The sequence below is a fragment of the Chelonoidis abingdonii genome, chromosome 16 (assembly GCF_003597395.2).
Source record: "Chelonoidis abingdonii isolate Lonesome George chromosome 16, CheloAbing_2.0, whole genome shotgun sequence".
In the NCBI taxonomy this organism is placed as follows: domain Eukaryota; kingdom Metazoa; phylum Chordata; order Testudines; family Testudinidae; genus Chelonoidis; species Chelonoidis abingdonii.
In genome coordinates this window covers 19,941,357-19,958,640 of record NC_133784.1, presented here as the reverse complement: position 1 = coordinate 19,958,640, position 17,284 = coordinate 19,941,357, and the positions used below count along the sequence as shown (strand labels likewise).

The window sequence follows — 17,284 nt, the reverse complement described above, 5'->3', positions numbered from 1 at the left end:
CAGGCTCCCTGGTGCCAACCCCACAAGGGCAAAAGACAACGGGCTGGGACACACACCGCTCTGCTTGTGTCCAACCCCTGCTCTCCTATCTCCCCAGGCTACCTGGGCTATGCCAGCGGGTTCTCCCTCAGCTGCATGGTCTTCTTCCTCATCTCGGTGAGTCTGCCGTGGCCCTGGGGGGCACCAGGACCCTCGAGAAGGGCCAGCAGGCCAGACATGCCTAGCCACCACTGTGCTGCAGCAGCAACAGCACCTGCCCTCCCAAGGGTACATACCCTGACGTGGGCATGGCTGGAGCTTCCCCCTGAACGTCTCATGTGCCCACTGAGCTGCTCTGGATTCCAGCTCCCGGGACTCCCCGGGGGCTCAGGGGGGAAGCCCTGCCATTGGCTTCTGTAGATTGCCACGTACTTGCAGGGGCAAAAGAAAATGCAGGCCTGTTATTTACCAGGCTGCATGTGGCAACAGACTGTATAGGTAAGGGATGCAAGGAGAATATGGGCCACGATGCAAACTGCAGACACACACAACTAAAATTAATCAATTTAAAGTTTTATTGGGGATAGTTACAAGGGGTAAGGGAGCAGCGTATGATTAGCTAATAGGGTTAATAAAACTTAAAACACACAATGACTAAAATATCTACTAACAATATTTATAAACAAAGATGCAGCATTTAGTAATAACCGATACTTACAAACACAAACCAACGCATAACGACCGGCAAACGTAGAAACTCTGTTTGAAACACGTGAGCTGAGAGAGAGGCTTCGAGGTGATCAGGCTCGGTTACGGGGGTACACAGGATACACAGGATTCGTTTTTCTTTCTCCTCTCCCTGCCTGCACATGGCAGGGCGGCCTAAAGTACCCACTATGACATCACAGAAGTGTCATAGGGGACGGGGCCCAAAACCTGTGTGTGTTCGTTTCTGATTGGCACAAGCGATGTTTACACCAAGTAGGGGAGCAGGTGCCTAAAAGTCTGGCTTTGCCCCAAAAGGTGAGGTGATGCGTATTGTTTTAGAATGCGTTCAACACTGAATGACAAAAGAAGAGGCCAGGGCAATACCGGTATGGGCAAGTTCTACAGGACGCAGACAGGAACTCATCTTAACAGCTTCCTCCCCCACAAAGGGGTCACCCCTCACAGAAGGACCTGGGATGTGGGGCCTGGTACTGACTGACAAGGAGCCCCATTTCCCGAGGGGTGGTGCCCAGCACCCATCCGGGCTGGCTCGTACCTTGTCCCTTATCCTGGGTGACCTGTGCCCTGGCTGGAGCTTGGGATGCTGCCGCTGGGGAGGGATTGGGCGTGCAGGGGCTGCACAAAGGGCCTGACTCTGGGTGATGGGTTCTGCGGACTGATGTGGGAGCACAGGAGATAGGGGGCTCAGTGCATGAGGAGCCTGGTGTGATCTCAGCCCTGGCACAGGGAGCTGCACGCCTGTCATGCAGGTGCTGAGTGGGGGCGTGTGTGTCCAGGGGGTCTGGCTGCAGCTACATGTGGACAGAGACCAGCCACTCTTCCAGCTCCCTTCACCAGGGTCCCTGGGGGAGCAGCACAGCCTGCCAGCTCCAGGGAGCTGGGTTTAAAGCTGGTGTAGCTCCCGGGTGGAATGGGCCTTTTCTAGTGGCCAAATGGCCCTGTTCTGCAATAGCAGAAACACTGCGAACTCCACTTCAGAGGGGCCCTGGGCTGAGGTAGCAGGGGCTGCAGGTCAGGAGCGAGGAGCACCAGCGGAGCTCGGGGGAGCCCAGGGCTGGGATAGCAGGACCCTCTGCTCCTGTTGGCCCTGCACTGCAGGTTGCTAGTGACTCCAGCAGGGGCAGGACAGTGCCAGATGGCTCAGCATTTGCTCCCATGGCTGCCCAGAGCTCCAGACACCAGCTGGGAACTGAAGGTCTCTGCTCTGGGCTGCAGAGAAGAGGCCAGAGCTGCTGGGCTTGTCATGGCTGCTCGTGGCCCCAGACAGGGACTCTGGGCCCTGCTGGCCCGTCAGCTGGTCCCAAGCAGACCCCCTGGGGCCTGGCCTGGCAAGCGAATGGTTTTATTTCTAGTTAAGGAAGCCTAAACCCAGTGTGGAGGGGTGGGCAAGGGCTCCAGGGCAGTGGCTGGGGGAGAACACTGAGCCTTCAGGGACAGCAGCGCACACAGAGAGGTTCATGCACATGCGCACACATGCTCATGCATGCGCACACACATGCACAGAGAGGCACACACACATTCATGGACGCACACACATGCACACAGAGAGGCACACACAGTTATGCACACACGCACACAGAGAAGCACACACTCATGCATGCGCGCACACACACAGAGGCACATGCACACATGCACATACGCACGGAGAGGCACATGCACACTCATGCACGTGCACACACAGAGGCACACGCACACTTATGCATGCGTGCACACACGCACGGAGAGGCACACGCACACTCATGCATGCACACACGCGCACCCATTGAGGCTCATGCACACATACAACCCACCAGATATGAGAATTCTCTGCCCGTCACCGAATCCTGCTATGACGTCAGCCCCTGGAAGGGCCAAGCACTTTTGAAGACATTGTGGGGTTTCCATTGCTCGTCTCGCAGGCGGGTGGGTTTGGCTCTGGTACCCACAATCCCAGAGTGTGTCTGAGACCTGAGGCCCAGTGACACTGAGCAGCATCAGCCCGGTCCAGGGTTCAAGGGGAAGAGGGATACATTGCCGAGGGCTCAGAGATGAGCAGTGAGGACGAGGAAAGGACTAGAAAACCTGTCTGAGAACAAGAGACGCTGGAAGCTCCGTCTTTAGCTTAGCGAAGAGACGGTCAGGGGGTGAGTGGAGCCCAGCCTGTGGGCACTTGCGTGGGGCACAGATATTTAATTGAGCAGAGGAAGGTCTAACAGGATCCAGTGGCTGGAAGCTGAAGCTAGACACCTTTATACTGGAAATGAGGTGTATGTTTTAGCAGGGAGAGTAACTAACCACTAGGACCATTCACCCAGGGCAGGGTGATAACTTTTAAACCAAGCTGGGATGCTTTGCTCGCAGCTCTGCTCTGGGGATTACCATGGGGCAGGTCTCTGGCCTGGGCTATCCAGGAAGTCGGCCAGGAGGGACCAGTCTATAGATCTAGGAATCACGTTCTCTCTCCCCAGCTGGCGGAGGGGCGGGAGGTAACAGCATCCCTGGGGGAGAGGTGCAGTTAGACATGGGTGGGGTTAGGGTCAGAGCAAAGCCCACAGACAGAGAGCGGGGCGGGAGGGAGGTGGGTGCAGTGCCGTGACAAGGGCCAGGCAAGTAAGGCTCTTGCCTTGGGGACGCAAAGCCGGGAGGGAGAGGGGGCGCAGAAAACAGTGGACGAAAAAAAAAAAGGAGTAGAGAGTCCCTTTCTCTCCCCTGCAGCAACTGCTGCTGCAGGGTCCTAGCGCCCCCCATCTCAACTGCCAGGGCAGACTGACTCTGAGCCTGCCCTTCCCCCTCAGACCCTTTCATTTTCCATTGGACCCTCCAGCAGCACAGACCCTGCCCGCAGTCACCAGTCCTGCCCCATGCTGGGCAAGGAGGGAGCCCCATCCCTCACCCCCAGTGAGGTGAGGGTGATTCCTGGACCAGAGAGGGGCCCTAGGAGCACATGCAGTGACAGTGGTGGGGGTGAGTGTGCTGCTGCGGGGGGGCAGGACGGGGGACTCCTCCACCAGAGCTTGCTGCTGCCAGCAGGGAAAGGGCTGGGGGGAGTCCTTCTCTCTGGCCCCTGTCCCAGAGCAGCCTGCTTGCACCCCGAAGTCATCCCCAGCCCTGCCCCACCCCAGAGCCCACAACCCCAGCCACAGCTTTCACCCCCCCTCCACACCTTCAACCCTCTACCCTAGCCCTGAGCCTTTCCAGCACCCCAAACACCTCATCCCTAGTCCCAGCCAGAGCCCTCATCCCTTACACCCCTACCCTGGCCCTGGGCCCCTCCCACACCCCAAACCTCCCATTCCCAGCTGCAGCCAGAGCCCTCACCTCCCACACACCTACTCTTGCCCTGAGCCCCTCCCACACTCCAAACCCCTCATCTGCAGCCACAGCCCTCACCCCTGCACCCCTTCCCTCTGCACCCGCCCATCCCCAAACTCCCTCCCAGAGCCTGCATCCCAATCCCCTGCCCCAGCCTAGGCCCTGCACCCCAGACCTCCTCCCTCACCCAAACTCCATCCCAGAGCCTTGGGTGAATAGGGGGATGGAGTTTGGGCAGGGCAGAGCGAGGCGTGTTCTGGGCACCACCAAAATTTCTAAAAACCTGCCAACCCTGATTCCTGCCCTGCAAACCTGAACTCCCAGCATTCTCAGGACACATGCTGATCCCTAGTGACCACTGCTGATATCCAGCACCTCCCTTCTCTCTTAACCTGTGAGTCCCTCTCTGGATTGGAACTGGACTGGAACCAAAGACCATCTGGGAAGCAACATTGCCATCCCAAGCAGCCAAAAATTATGAGTTAGACCCCCCAAAATCACAAGCTCTACTGCCGCCACTTCATTCATTCTTCGGAGGCAGGCCCTTCCCTCCAAGAGGGACTGAGGAACCTGCCGCCGAATTGCCACCTAAGAGCCGACCCTGGAGGAGGGCGCAATTTTATATTCTTGCCTCAGGCGCAAAAATACCTAGTTACAGCTCTGGGTGGGTGTCTCTACAGTCTCCCTTGAAATTTGCCAGGCCTAAAAGTTACGAGCACCCTGGGAGACCAATCTGTGCCCAGGGACTGCAAGGGGGCCTCAGGCACTGCGGTGTGAGATGAACCACACCCTTCAGGGGACCTCGGACCAACGTGGCTGGGGCCCTGGGTGACCTCCCCATGGGAGCAGAGGTTTCCGGCAGAGCAGAGAAGGACCCTGAGGGTTGGACTGGGAAGGCCTGGCTGGGTTGGTCAGTGATGCAGGGGGATGGGCTGCTCTCCCCTGCCCCGTGATCTCCCCCTCATGCTTGGGCAGCACTTATCTCCTTCGCTGCCTTTCCTCCCAGGCTCAGAGCTGGGGCTGGGCTGCTGGGGGGCCGTGGGTGACACTGGCAGCGCCGGGCGCTGACTGGGTTTTCCACCCCCTCCCTCCCCAGGTAATCTACAAGAAGTTCCAGATCCCCTGCCCCCTCCCTGAGCAAGATGGCAACGGCACAAGCAACCTCAGCAACGCCCAGGGCAGCGCCAGCGACTACCAGAACGGCTACCCACTCCTCCAGCCGGCTGCTGCTGGGGCCGCCTGCTCCGCCAGCCTCTTCACACTCAACTCCCAGGTACCGTACGTGCCAGACCACATGGCAGAGCGGCCAGGATCCCGGAGGAGCCGTGCTCTGTGTGTCGGTGTGTCCTGGGAATGCTATGACCATGTCCCAGCCCTGCTGCTGACCCTGCTGCCATCTGGCTGAGCTCAAGGGTCACTAACTATGCCTCAGGCCCCCAAAATGGCAGGACTGGCTCCCAGGCAGTCAGACTTCACACAATCCCCTGGGTTTTCCCTTCGCCTTGGGGCACCTGTGACATCGAGTTGTGCTTGGGCCACGTTTCCTCTGGACCCAGAGATGCTCTTTATTTAAAATGAGCACTGAGCTTCTCCCCGGCTCACGTGCCTCCAGGAGCTGGGGCTTGGTGGGACCCAGACTCAACTGGTGGGAGCCGGCAGTTCTGTGCTGGAGGTTGTGAGCCCAGCACTCTCCCCTGAGCCCTCCTGCCTGCTCCACTCCCATCCTCCCCATTCATTCCCACCGCTAGGTCATGACTAGCCACAGGGACCCAGGCCAGGGGGGCTGGACAGCTGGGGTGCTCTGGGTAGCTCTCTGTAGCCAGTGCCCTGCACCATTAGCCAGTAGCCGTGCTCTGCTGACCCTCGATGTCTCCTGCAGACAGCCTACACCATCCCCATCATGGCGTTTGCCTTCGTGTGCCACCCCGAGGTGCTGCCCATCTACACAGAGCTGAAGGAGTGAGTAAGGGGGCCGGAATGTTGTGGGACAAAGGTGGAGAAAGAGGTGGCCCCAGGACCCTACCCCATTGCTCCCTAGAGGAATCTGAGCCAATGTCGCTCAGTCCCTGAACCCAGGGTAGCTCCATCGTAGGCAATGGAGCAACTCCAGGGGCCAGCGCCAGCGTGGCCAGGATCCATCCCTAGATGGGCCCCTGCCTCTTGTGGCTGGACCATGTGCCCCAGCCAGGGGCCCCATTGCTGCAAGTGGCCTCTGCTGCCCTGGGACTCCCAGATCTGGGTTCTGCTCCAGTGGGTTCTGCTGCTGCCCCAGCCTCACTGTCCAGAGTGACCTGCCTTCTGGCACCTGGAGCCCAAGCACAGTTCCTGGGGGCACCCCCGGCCATTGTGGGGACCCCAAATCCATGCCAGCTTTGCAGCTCATGCCCTCACCTTGATGGCCTCCTGGCTGACAGACCCACGTGGAATCATCCACCGTTCGCCTGCCCCTTTCTACAGCAGAGTCAGTGGTAGGAGCAGCTCCTGCCTCCCATCCTGTCTCTGTGTCAGGCTGACGCCCTCTCCTGGCACCAGACAGCCCTGCACACAGCGAGGGTGGCTACTTGAGCAGCTGAGATGTCCCCAGGACACAGCCTGTGAGGAGCCCTCCGATGCTTGGTGCTCCAGGGGCAGGGAGAGCAATGGGGTGCTGCTCCCCAGCCAAGCCTGCTGGGGACTGTGATGGAGTAGGGGCTGTCTGTGTGGGGAATGGGAGAGCAGGGGAGGACTTTAGGGGATGGACGATATCGGAGCCTGTAACCTGAGCTAGGTAAGAGAGGGGAAAGGGCAACACATTTGCCCGGGAAGGAGGAAAAGGAAGGGGCCGGCAGGAGGGGAGTAGTTTTGAGTTTGGGTTTGGGGCTGTGGGGCGGAATTCAGGGTATCCTAAGCTGGGATCCAAGCATCCTGAAAGCCCAGAAGGACTCGATTGAGGGGTCCTGACTGTGCCTACCGACTCTGCTGTAACCTGCATTCTTGTTGTCCAATAAACCTTCTGTTTTACTGGCTGGCCAAGAGTCACTGTGGGTCCCAGGAAGATGGGTGCAGGGCCGTACTCCCCCACACTTTGTGACAGGGACCCATCCATTCTGGGCTGCCAGGCACCAACTGGCACCATGGAGTTTGCCTCAGGAACGTGCCTCTCCCTCGCCAGTGCCAGGCAAGAGGGACCCAGCTTAGCAGCCTGGCAAGGCCTTGGTATCGAGAGCCTAGCTCCGCAGCTGGGGGGTCATGGGCACCATGCCCAAGACCAACATGGGGCCCAGACCGGGAAGGTTGAGAGCCGTGGCCTAGAGGGCCCTTGGAGCGGGATGAGCTCAGCTCATGTAGGTGGTGGCTGCCGGCGGCAGCAAATTTAACCCTGCTCTGGGCATCCTGCAGCCCCTCCAAGAAGAAGATGCAGGGCATCTCGAACATCTCCATTGCTGTCATGTATGTCATGTACTTCCTGGCTGCCCTCTTCGGCTACCTCACGTTCTACGGTGAGTGCTCCCCCAGGCGAGACGATCCCCACTCCCCTCCTCCCGAAGGCCAGGAGTGGGCCCCTGCCCATCGCTAGCCCCAGAGGGACCCAGCCGGAGCTGGGTTATTGGCTTCATTGGCTGCACGGCTCAAAGGGCAGGTGAGCCATGGGGCTCACGGCTATGGGGCTGCCCTCGCCTGCCCAGGTATCACCAGACCCAGCCCATGGCAGGAGCCGTGGAGCTCACGCTATGGGGCTGCCATCTCCTGCCCAGGTACCCCCAGACCCAGCCGTGGCAGGCCCCTCCAGTGCGATCTACCCAGCGAGATCTTGTTGCTGGGCTCCCAGTCTCTTGGGCTGAACGGTTCTGCTGTCATGCACCAACCCAGTGCCATACCAGGCTGTTGCAGAGCCATGTTGGCAGGTTTCCCTGCGGGACAGGTCTCCCCTTGGGCCAGCAGGATGGGCAGGGCTTGCCTTGGGCGAGACAGACACAGGTTGCACCCTGCAGGCCGGGTGGAGTCGGAGCTGCTGCACACCTACAGCTATGTGGACCCCTTTGACGTGCTGATCCTGTGCGTGCGCGTGGCAGTGCTGATCGCCGTGACGCTGACTGTTCCCATCGTCCTCTTCCCGGTAGGTGACGCCATTGCCAGTCACAGGGGGCAGAGGGGGGAGAACAGGGCCTTTCCCCTGACATCAGGGGTTGTGGCTCCCTGTGCAGTGCCCCACCCTGGGGGACACTGGTGCCGTGGCCTCAGGCCTCTGCATGGCCTTAGTTGACACAGGCTGGCTGCTTGTGGGCAGTGCCAGCAGAGGCTGGATGGGCCTTGGTGACTGAAGGCAACCCAGTGTGGAGCCCTGGCACCGTGTGGTCCTCATCAGGTGCCTGGGGTTTCTCTGGCTGGGCCTGGCCCTGCATGGGCTGCGGTGAGCACAGGAGAGACACAACAGCAGCAGGAAATGGACATTTATACAAACTGCAGGAAGGGAGCTAGGGGAGCCAGCCAGAGACTGGGGCAAGCAGGCCCCAGAGACCATGGTGATGGGCACCATACTACAGGGAGGCCATGGTGGGTGTGGTGGGCCCAGAGCAGGCTGGGCTCCAGAAAGGGAACTGGCTGTGGACCCCATGCTGGGCCCACAATCTGACCCTCTCCTCTCTAGGTGCGCCGCGCCATCCAGCAGATGCTCTTTCAAGGCAAGGACTTCAGCTGGGTCCGTCACGTAGCGATCGCTGTGGTCCTGCTGATCACTATCAACCTGCTGGTCATCTTTGCCCCCTCCATTCTTGGCATCTTTGGTCTGATTGGTAAGTCCTGGCACGTGCTGCCTGAGCCACCCCCACGGCACTGCAGGGAGCCCAGCGCTCTCTGCACCAGCACCCTGTAGGCTGGGAAATAGTGTCTGCTCTGTCGTGCCAGATTCCCAGGTCCCAGGGCATGAAATCCACAGCTCTTCCCCAGCACAGGGCTAGCATCCCATGCATGCTGCCCCCTGCTGGCCTGCCTTAGCCCTGGGCTGGAGGGACCTGTACAAATACAGCTTGGCCACACAAGGGAAGGAGTGCCAGTGAGGAAACTGAGGTACTGAGCGTGCTTTGCCCAAGGTCACAGAGTGAGTCAGTAGCAGTGTTGGGATTGGACCCCAGTAGTGAGGAAGTTCAGTCTCCACAGCTTGGGAATCCCTGCCCTTGCTGTTACAGGGGAGGCAGCATTGCCTACCGGGTAGGGCCTGGCCTAGCAATCTGGGCGACCTCAGCTGGGTCACGTTCCCTCTCTGTGCTTCAGGGTCCCCTCCCAACCTGGGGCTGTCTGCTCCATCCCCCGCCCAGCCCATGATATCTGCCCCACAGCACTATCAGTACGACAGGCCCATTGGCCCCTGCTTCAGCTGAGCCCCTCCCAACTCCTCTCAGGAGTGGCCCAGACAGGCAAAAAGCCCCACCTCCCTTTGCTGCTCCCCTCTCATCATTGTAACTGCAGGGTTTAAATGGGGCACCAGCTGCTCTCCGTTGTCCCCGGACTCTGGAGTCCTGGCCTGACCGCTGTATTAGCTCAAAGTCCAGGGCTCCATGCTGCAGCCTGAGGGCTTCTCTTTGTTTGCAGTTGGGTGTTTTTTAATTCCTGTTCTGCCTTTGCTCTTGTCATGCCAGATCTGTTCGTAGTATCAGAGTTGCAGCCGTGTTAGTCTGTATCCACAAAACCAATGAGGAGTCCGATGGCGCCTTAAAGACTAACAGATTTATTTGGGCATAAGCTTTCGTGAGTAAAAAACCCACTTCTTCAGTCTCCATGCATCTGAAGAAGTGGGTTTTTTTAACCCACGAAAGCTTATGCCCAAATAAATCTGTTAGTCTTAAAGGTGCCACCGGACTCCTCATTAATTCTGTTCCTTGGATCCCTGGCTGGCCCCACTCCACGAGAGGTCCCGGTGCAAGGCCAGCACTTGGGGATTGTGCCAGGGTCGCTAGCCCCACTGGTTCCAAGGAAACTAATAGAGGGGGCTTGGCTCAGGGGGTCAGTGGCTGTGGGGGGCTGGTGTGACAGGTTTGCCTGGGACGTTAGGTGATTAGGCAGAGGCTGCAGGATTTTTAGGGGAGGAGATGGAGGAGCACACCAAGTGACTACCTTTTAAAGCTTTGTTAATAAAATGATAAAATAACAGTGGAGAGTCCTGGGGTTTTCATGTTATTTAGAGGAAGGAAGAAAGCGTTCGTGCCCCAGGCCTTAACCTTTGTACTACCTGAGGCTGGCCAAGACTGGGTGTAATGTAAGAAGACGAGGGGGAAGAGGGGACGGGAGTTTTGTTTTGTGCACAGGTTGTTTGGGGTTTGCTGTTGATTTTTAATTTGCTTTGACTTTTAGGAGGGTTTTTAAGTTTTAGGTTTTTTTAGCTGCATGGTTTTTGGCTGCATAGAGTTTGTTTGAGTGCTGTGACCTTGGACTGGGGCCCGCATCTTATTTTTGGATTCAGCTGAGAGCTGAGGCATTGAGTTAACCCGTATTATTTTTTTAGCCTTTTGCAACCTGCAAAAAAACAGCAACATATTTTCCACTTATACCTTTAACCCTTTCCAAAATGCCTTGCTATAGTATTAGCAACATACAATGCTAATTTGCCTCCCCGCAAAAAACCTAAAAAAAAGCCACTAACTTATAACACTAGGCACTACTGGCTGCTCCCTCGCACCCATGTACCCATTCTCTCCTGTTGTTCTCCAGGTGCCACATCAGCCCCCTGCCTCATCTTCATCTTCCCGGCCATCTTCTACATCCGCATCGTGCCCAAAGACAAGGAGCCCCTGAAGTCCACCCCCAAGATCCTGGTACGTCCTCTCCTGCCAAGCTGACTGCCGGGGGGAATCGTGCCGCTAATGGGCGTTGAAGAGGGTGGCCCTGGGCCAGCGTTGACTCTGCTTTTGGGGCCCCCCTCCAGAGGCCTCCTGCCCGACTCTCAGAGGTGCTGGGCACTGACCCCCACTGAGAGGGCATAGAACCAGCAGGGCAATCGGCATGGCTGAGATCATGCCTCCCTGACAGTGTGTTTCAAGTCAGTCACCCAACATTAATGGCCATCAATATTCTGAAAACATGGGCCTTAATTTCCAGAGTCCTCCCCTCTGTGTGTATGGGAGGGCACAATTTTAGGGGGAACTTCTAGGGGTGGCTCTGTCATAAGTAGATAGGTAAGGGTTAATTTTCTTTTACCTGTAAAGGGTGAACAAAGGGGGAACCAAACACCTGACCAGAGGACCAATCAGAGACCTGGATTCTTTTTAAAGTCTGAGGAGGGGACTGAAACTCGGGTCTTTTTTGTTTTCCTCGGCTGTGAGTAAACAAGCTTTTTTTCTAATCCATCTTCTTTCAAATCTTTTCCTAAACATCTGTGAGTACAAAGGAACAAAGTAATCGGCTGTGATGTGGTCTTTGATTTGTATTTACCTGTGTGTGTATGTGGCTGGGATACTTAGTCCCAAATTGTTTAAACAAAGACTGTTAATGGTTCTCGTTAATGAGTCTGTTAAAATGGCAAGCTGCTAAAGAGCAGAGAAAAAAACGTCTCTCTGGCTAGTTTTAAAACCAACCCCTTCTCCCTGCTATCCCTATCAGAAGAAGAAAAAATAATGTAGTTTCTGGATTCTGGATTCGGATATTCCCATAACCGCTTACTCCATGTGCGTAAACGTCTGTCTCAAATCTGGACTTAGCGTTCAAAAATCTGAGTGTTTACTAGTAAGCCTCCCCCAAGCTTATCCCAGCTTGGATCTGATTATTGCTGCCACAACCAGGTTACTTAGGGTTCCTAGTTACCCCGAGTCACCCCAACCTTTCCTGGGGGACCCCCCGACCCAGACCCTGGGTCTCCCTATCTCATCCGTCAGCTCCCCCCCTTTCTCTGGGTGAGCCTGGGCGATGCTATACTTAACTTCTTGAATGCAAACCAAGAGAGCTATTACCTCCCCCGAGGCTAGGCATCAAACCTGCTAACACACCAGGAGATTCACCCTCCTGGTCTCGTAGCAGTAACTAGAGAAAAACCTCAAACACAAGGAGAACAGAGTTGATCTTTCTCTCTTTCCCGTAGCCTGTTCCTTTCCCTGGGAACAAAGGAAGTTCAACACAGAATGTAATGCTTCCCTTCCCCTCTCTGTCTCCCGTGAGGGAGACAGATACCTGGTACAGAATTTACATCTCCGTTGCCTCACTAGGAAGAAACTCCCACCGTTTAAAAAGAAACTTTATATAAAAAGAAAGAAAATACAACAATAATACTGCATTAAGAGAATCAATACACGGTCTTGCTTATAAAGAAAATATGAATAAACAGTCTGATTTTAAAGAGATGCCACATTAAACCAGTCCAGCACAGTACAACACACATGTAATACAAATCAAAGCACATCACAGCGATTACTTGTTTCCTTTTGTACTCACAGATGTTTAGGAGAAGATTTGAAAGAAGATGGAGTTAGAAGAAAAGCTTGTTTACTCACAGCCGAGGAAAACAAAAGACCCCGAGTTTCCAGTCCCCTCCCAGACTTTAAAAAAATCCAGGTCTCTGATTGGTCCTCTGGTCAGGTGTTTGGTTCCCCCTTTGTTCACCCTTTACAGGTTAAAAGAAAATTAACCCTTACCTTATTCTACTTATGACAGGCTCTCTCTTTAGAAGCCAGAGGAAGTCGCATTTATAGCATGGGAGGGGCTCCTCGATGTCACGTGTAATACAACGAGGAGTCTACTGATCTGCGACCATCACCACTAACCCACTAGATCCCACTCCCCTCTAGAGCTGGGGATAGAAACCTAGTTCTCTCTAAGCTGCACAGCCGCCGCAGGGCTTTAAGGGCCATGCAGGCGTGTGCAGCAGGGAGAGGCGTCTCTCCTCCGGCCCTGGGCTGCTGAGCAGAGAGGGCTGGGGGCAGTCCAGTCCTCTCTCCCTAGGCAGCCTGCCCCCAATGACTTCCCAGCCCCACCCAGAACCTGTACCCCCAGCCAGAGCCCTCATCCCCTGTTCCCTAACCCTCTTCCCAGTCCGGAGCCCCCTGGCTGCACCCCAATCCCTCCATCCCCAGCCACCACCAGGGCCCGACCCCCAGATGGAGCCCCTCATGCCCCCCGCAGCCCCACCTCTACCCTTAGCCCGAGCCCCTCATGCACCCAACCCCTCACTCCAGCCCAACCCCAGAGCCCTCAACCCCAGCTGGAGCCCTCAACCCCCTGCACCCCAATCCCCTGCCCAAGCCCTGAGCACCTTCCCAAACCCCTCATCCCTGGCCCTACCCCAGAGCCTGCACCACCAGCCAGAGCCCTCACCCCCCCCCCACACGCCAACTCTCTGTCCCAATCCCCTGCCCAAGTTCTGAGCACCCTCCCACACCCCAAACCTCTCATCCCCAGCCCCACCCCACAGCCTGCACCCCCAGCCAGAGCCCTCACCTCCTGCAACCCAACCCCCTGCCCCAGCCCTAAGTCCCCTCCCACAGGTGGGCTGGGTCGAGGGCAGAGCTGACTGTCTGACAGGCACAGGTGGGCAGAGTCAGGGCAGAGCTGTATGAGGGGCATAGGTGGATGGGGCTGGCGATGGAACTATGTGTCTCAGGGGAACAGGTGGGCAGGGTCGGGGGGAACTGTGTGTCTGAGGGGCACATGGGGCGGTGTCAGGGGTGGAGCTGTGTTTTTGGGGATGCAGGTGGGTGGGGTCGAGGGCAAAGCTGTGTGTCTGAGGGCAACAGGTGGGCGGAGTCAGCAGCAGAGCTCTGTGCCTCAGGGGCACAGGTGAGCAGCGTAAGGGGCGGATCTGTGTGTTTCAGGGGTACAGGTGGGCAGGGTTGGGGGAACGGGGTGTCTGAGGGGCACGGGAGGGCGGGATCAAAGGCAGAGATGTGTGCATGAGGGGCACGGGTGGGCTGGGTCAAGGCCAGGGCTGTGTGTCTGAGGGTCACTGGTGGGCAAAGTCAGGGGTGAGCTGTGTGTCTAAGGGGCAGCAGTGGGTTGGGGCGGGACCAGTCCTGTGTGTCTGAGGGTCATGGATGCAGGGGGTCGAAGGCAGAGATGTGTGTCTGAGGGCTGCACATGGGCTGGGTCGAAGGCGGAGCTGTGTGTCTGAGTGCACAGGTAGGTGGGGTTGAGGGTGGAGCTGTGCGTCTGTGCGGCACAGGTGGGTGGGGGCGGAGCTTTGTGTCAGGGTGAGGGGCACAGGTGGGTAGGGTTGGGAGCAGAGCAGTGTGTCTGAGCAGCACAGGTGTGTGGGGTCCGATGCAGAGCTGTGTATCTGAGGGGCACAGTTGGGCGGGGTTGGGGGTGGAGCTGTGTGTCTGAAGAGCACAGGTGGGCAGGGTGGGGCAGAGCTTTGTGTCCGAGAGGTGCAGGTGGGCTCAGTCGAGAGGCGACCTGTGTGTCTGAATGGTGCAGGTGGATGGGGTTGGGGGCAAAGCTCTGTGTCTGTTGGGCACAGGAGGGTGGGCTCGTAGGAGCAGTGGGTCTGAGGGGCATAGGTGGGCGGGGCCGGCGGTGGAGCTGTGTGTCTCAGGGGTACAGGTGGGCGGGGGCGGGGCAGTCCAGTGTGTCTGAGGGTCACGGGTGGGCAGGGTAGAAGGTAGAGCTGTGTGTCTGTGGGCCAGAGGTGGGCGTGGTCTGGGGCAGAAGTGTGTGTCTGAGGGGCATTGGTGGGTGGGGTTGGGGCCAGAACAGTGTGTCTGAGAGGCAGAGGTGGGCTGGGCCGAGGTTGGAGCTGTGTGTCTGGGGAGCACAGGTGGGCGAGGCTGAGAGTTGAGCTGTGTGTCTGAGGGGTTGCGGTGGGCAAGGTTGGGGGCGGAGCTCTGTCTGTTGGGCGAATGTGGGTGGGGTCAGATATCTGGAGTTGTGCCTGGTGGGCTGAGCCTGCCCCGGGGCTCATGTCTGCTGCCCCCTGTCTCCTCCCTTGCAGGCTGCCGGCTTCGCAGGCCTCGGTGTGCTCTTCATGGTCATGAGTCTCAGCTTCATCATCAGCGACTGGGCGATGGGCAGTGCCAAGAGTGGGGGCAGCCACTAGAGGGCAGCAGGAAGCTCCCTCCCACCCCTAGCCCACACCCTGGGAGATGGGGCTGTCTGAGCCATGCTCCCCTGCCCCTGTCCTGCTGCTAGTACTGTCCAGTGACCTCACCACTGCCGAGCCAGGGACATGCCCGGGGCCCTGCGGCACTACTGGGATTTCCCCAGCGCAGGCGAGCCAGACCTTCGCAGCTAATAAATGTAGCATTGGGGGGGGCGAGCAATCCCCCAGCTGCGGGGTGGGCACAGCTAAGCTGGGCCAGTCCAGCTGGGGAGCTTCGAGTGCCAGAAGGAGCAGAAGCAGGTCTAATGGCTGTAGCATGGGAGTGGGCTCTATTCCCTGCTCTGCCCTTGTCCGGCTAGGTGAGCTTGCCTCAGTTTTCCCATCTGTAAAATGAGGCTGCTACTTCCCTACCTCACTGGGGGGCTGGCCGTGAGACAAAGCAGCTCCATGCACATGTGGAGCAGCCAGAAGCCCACAGATGGTGGCACCAGCAAGGCGAGCAGAGAATTGTTTCAGGGGGGCAACAAACAGGAAGCGAGTGCTGCCAAGTGGGAAGTGACACAGACAGAGGGCACGTCCTGTCAGGGAGCAGCTCGTCAACGAAAAAGAAACAAAATGGGGTGGGGTGTAGTGCTGTCCCGCCCTGTGCCTCAGTTTCTTTTTCCCTGCTGGGGCACAGGGCCAGACACACTCTTCAGAACCCCCTTTTTTTGTTGGGGGTGGGAAGGTCCCATCCTCTGTGCAGTGGCTTCAGAGTTGTGCTAAGCCTGCAGCCATGATCTCACACCTGCCAAGGAAGGTGGCATTTGGGGTGAATTGAGGGGCAGGAATCCCTGCACTGGGGGGAACAGGGCCTCAGCTTGTCTCACCTTGGTCTATGTAGGTGGAGGGTCCAATGCCAGCCCTCATATGCCCTCCCCAGCTGCTATTGCAATGAGGGCCTTGCCCACTGCCTGGAGCAGTTCCCTGCCCCACAGCACTGAGAGATCGTCCCCTCCTTCTAAGGAGGGCCCTCCCCATTGGCTGGCAGATGGTGCCCCCCTGAGAGTTGGCAGTGTGTCCTGGAAATTGTGGCCCTGTCACTGAGCCTGTATAGAAACTAAACAATCCCTAAAACTTGATTTGCTGCTAATTGAAATAGTTTAGGAGAATCTACATTAATTTATATTGTATATGTGTACACACACACACTATTATTATTGTGTTACTGACCTTCGGTTAGTGGGCTCCATAGGGTGCCCATCCTGTGCAGACAGTGTCAGAGCTGGGAGGGTCCAGTGAAATCATGTCTGGTTGGCTGCTGTCTTTAATTTGGGATGCTCCCTCGTTACTGCTTGTGGTGAGCATGAGGAGCATCAGTTCACCATGGGCCTCTCCTCTTGTCCTCCCACCCTGCCAGTTGGCCGGGGTGAAGCCAGACCTGGGGGGCTGGCAGCGTGCACCAGTTTAATATCTTCTGCACCCCTTTGGACAGGTGTTTTCCACCTCTGTGACCTGCAGTCCCATCAGACTTCAGCCCAAACCAAAGATGGCTCCCAGCCCTCTCCACATGCTATGGTCATGGGCCCCTCTCCTTCACAGTCTGTCTGGCTGAGGGGCAGGATGTGGGCAGAAGAAGCCACTGTGGATGTGGCCTCCTCACAGACCCATGGCAGGAGCCGTTCTTGGGGCCTCTGAGTGGGGAAACCTGCAGAGCTCCCTAGCTAGCTGTAGGGGAGGTGGTCCCCAGGCAGTGAGGGGGCCTCCTGCCCTAACCATTAGTGAGAGTTTGACTGCGCTGCCCCTAGCACCGTGTGAGCCATGTGATGGTTTTGATTTCCCTAGAGGGAGAGCCTGTGTCACTCTGAGCTTTTCCTGTATGAACCTGAGTAGTTCCGGCAGCAGGGCCCTGGTTGTACTGACTGTTGCTGGGCTGGGCTGGAAAGCGAACCAGGGGCACCTAGATTGTAGTTAGAGGAAAAAACCCTGCAGAGTCACAGCTCGCCACCCGGCTAGGAGAGGCTGGGCCTGTGTTCGCACTGGATCTTTCCCTCAATCCTGGCCTAAGGGGGCAGGCTGCCTGGGCATGTGAGGGTCACTCATGAAGGGGTGAAGGCAGCAGCCCCAGCAGTGTTGTATCTGTGTTGGCTGGCAGAGAACCCCAGTGGGGCTCCAGAATGGGCACCCCACTGAGGGGAGTGGATGCTGAAGTTCAGCTAGGAGAACAGCAGCAGGTTTTTATGGACTCGCCCAGGTGCCTGGGCTTCTGTGGCAATTCACTTCGGGCCTCTCCAGGGGTGGGGTGCTTCC

The 17,284-nt window shown here is 57.5% G+C and overlaps 1 protein-coding gene across 1 annotated transcript in view; it reads left to right on the top strand.

The window, feature by feature from the left end:
• Nucleotides 1–16,821, top strand: part of SLC38A3 (solute carrier family 38 member 3) — a 75,649-nt gene extending 58,828 nt beyond the window's left edge. Inside the window, exons 9-16 of the mRNA XM_032799318.1 lie at nucleotides 98–156; nucleotides 5,096–5,272; nucleotides 5,879–5,958; nucleotides 7,378–7,478; nucleotides 7,971–8,095; nucleotides 8,627–8,771; nucleotides 10,684–10,787; nucleotides 14,888–16,821. Coding sequence (XP_032655209.1) covers nucleotides 98–156; nucleotides 5,096–5,272; nucleotides 5,879–5,958; nucleotides 7,378–7,478; nucleotides 7,971–8,095; nucleotides 8,627–8,771; nucleotides 10,684–10,787; nucleotides 14,888–14,992 — 896 coding nt within the window. The 3' untranslated portion in view covers nucleotides 14,993–16,821. The remainder of the gene's footprint in view (nucleotides 1–97; nucleotides 157–5,095; nucleotides 5,273–5,878; nucleotides 5,959–7,377; nucleotides 7,479–7,970; nucleotides 8,096–8,626; nucleotides 8,772–10,683; nucleotides 10,788–14,887) is intronic.
• The last annotated feature ends 463 nt before the right edge of the window (nucleotides 16,822–17,284 follow it).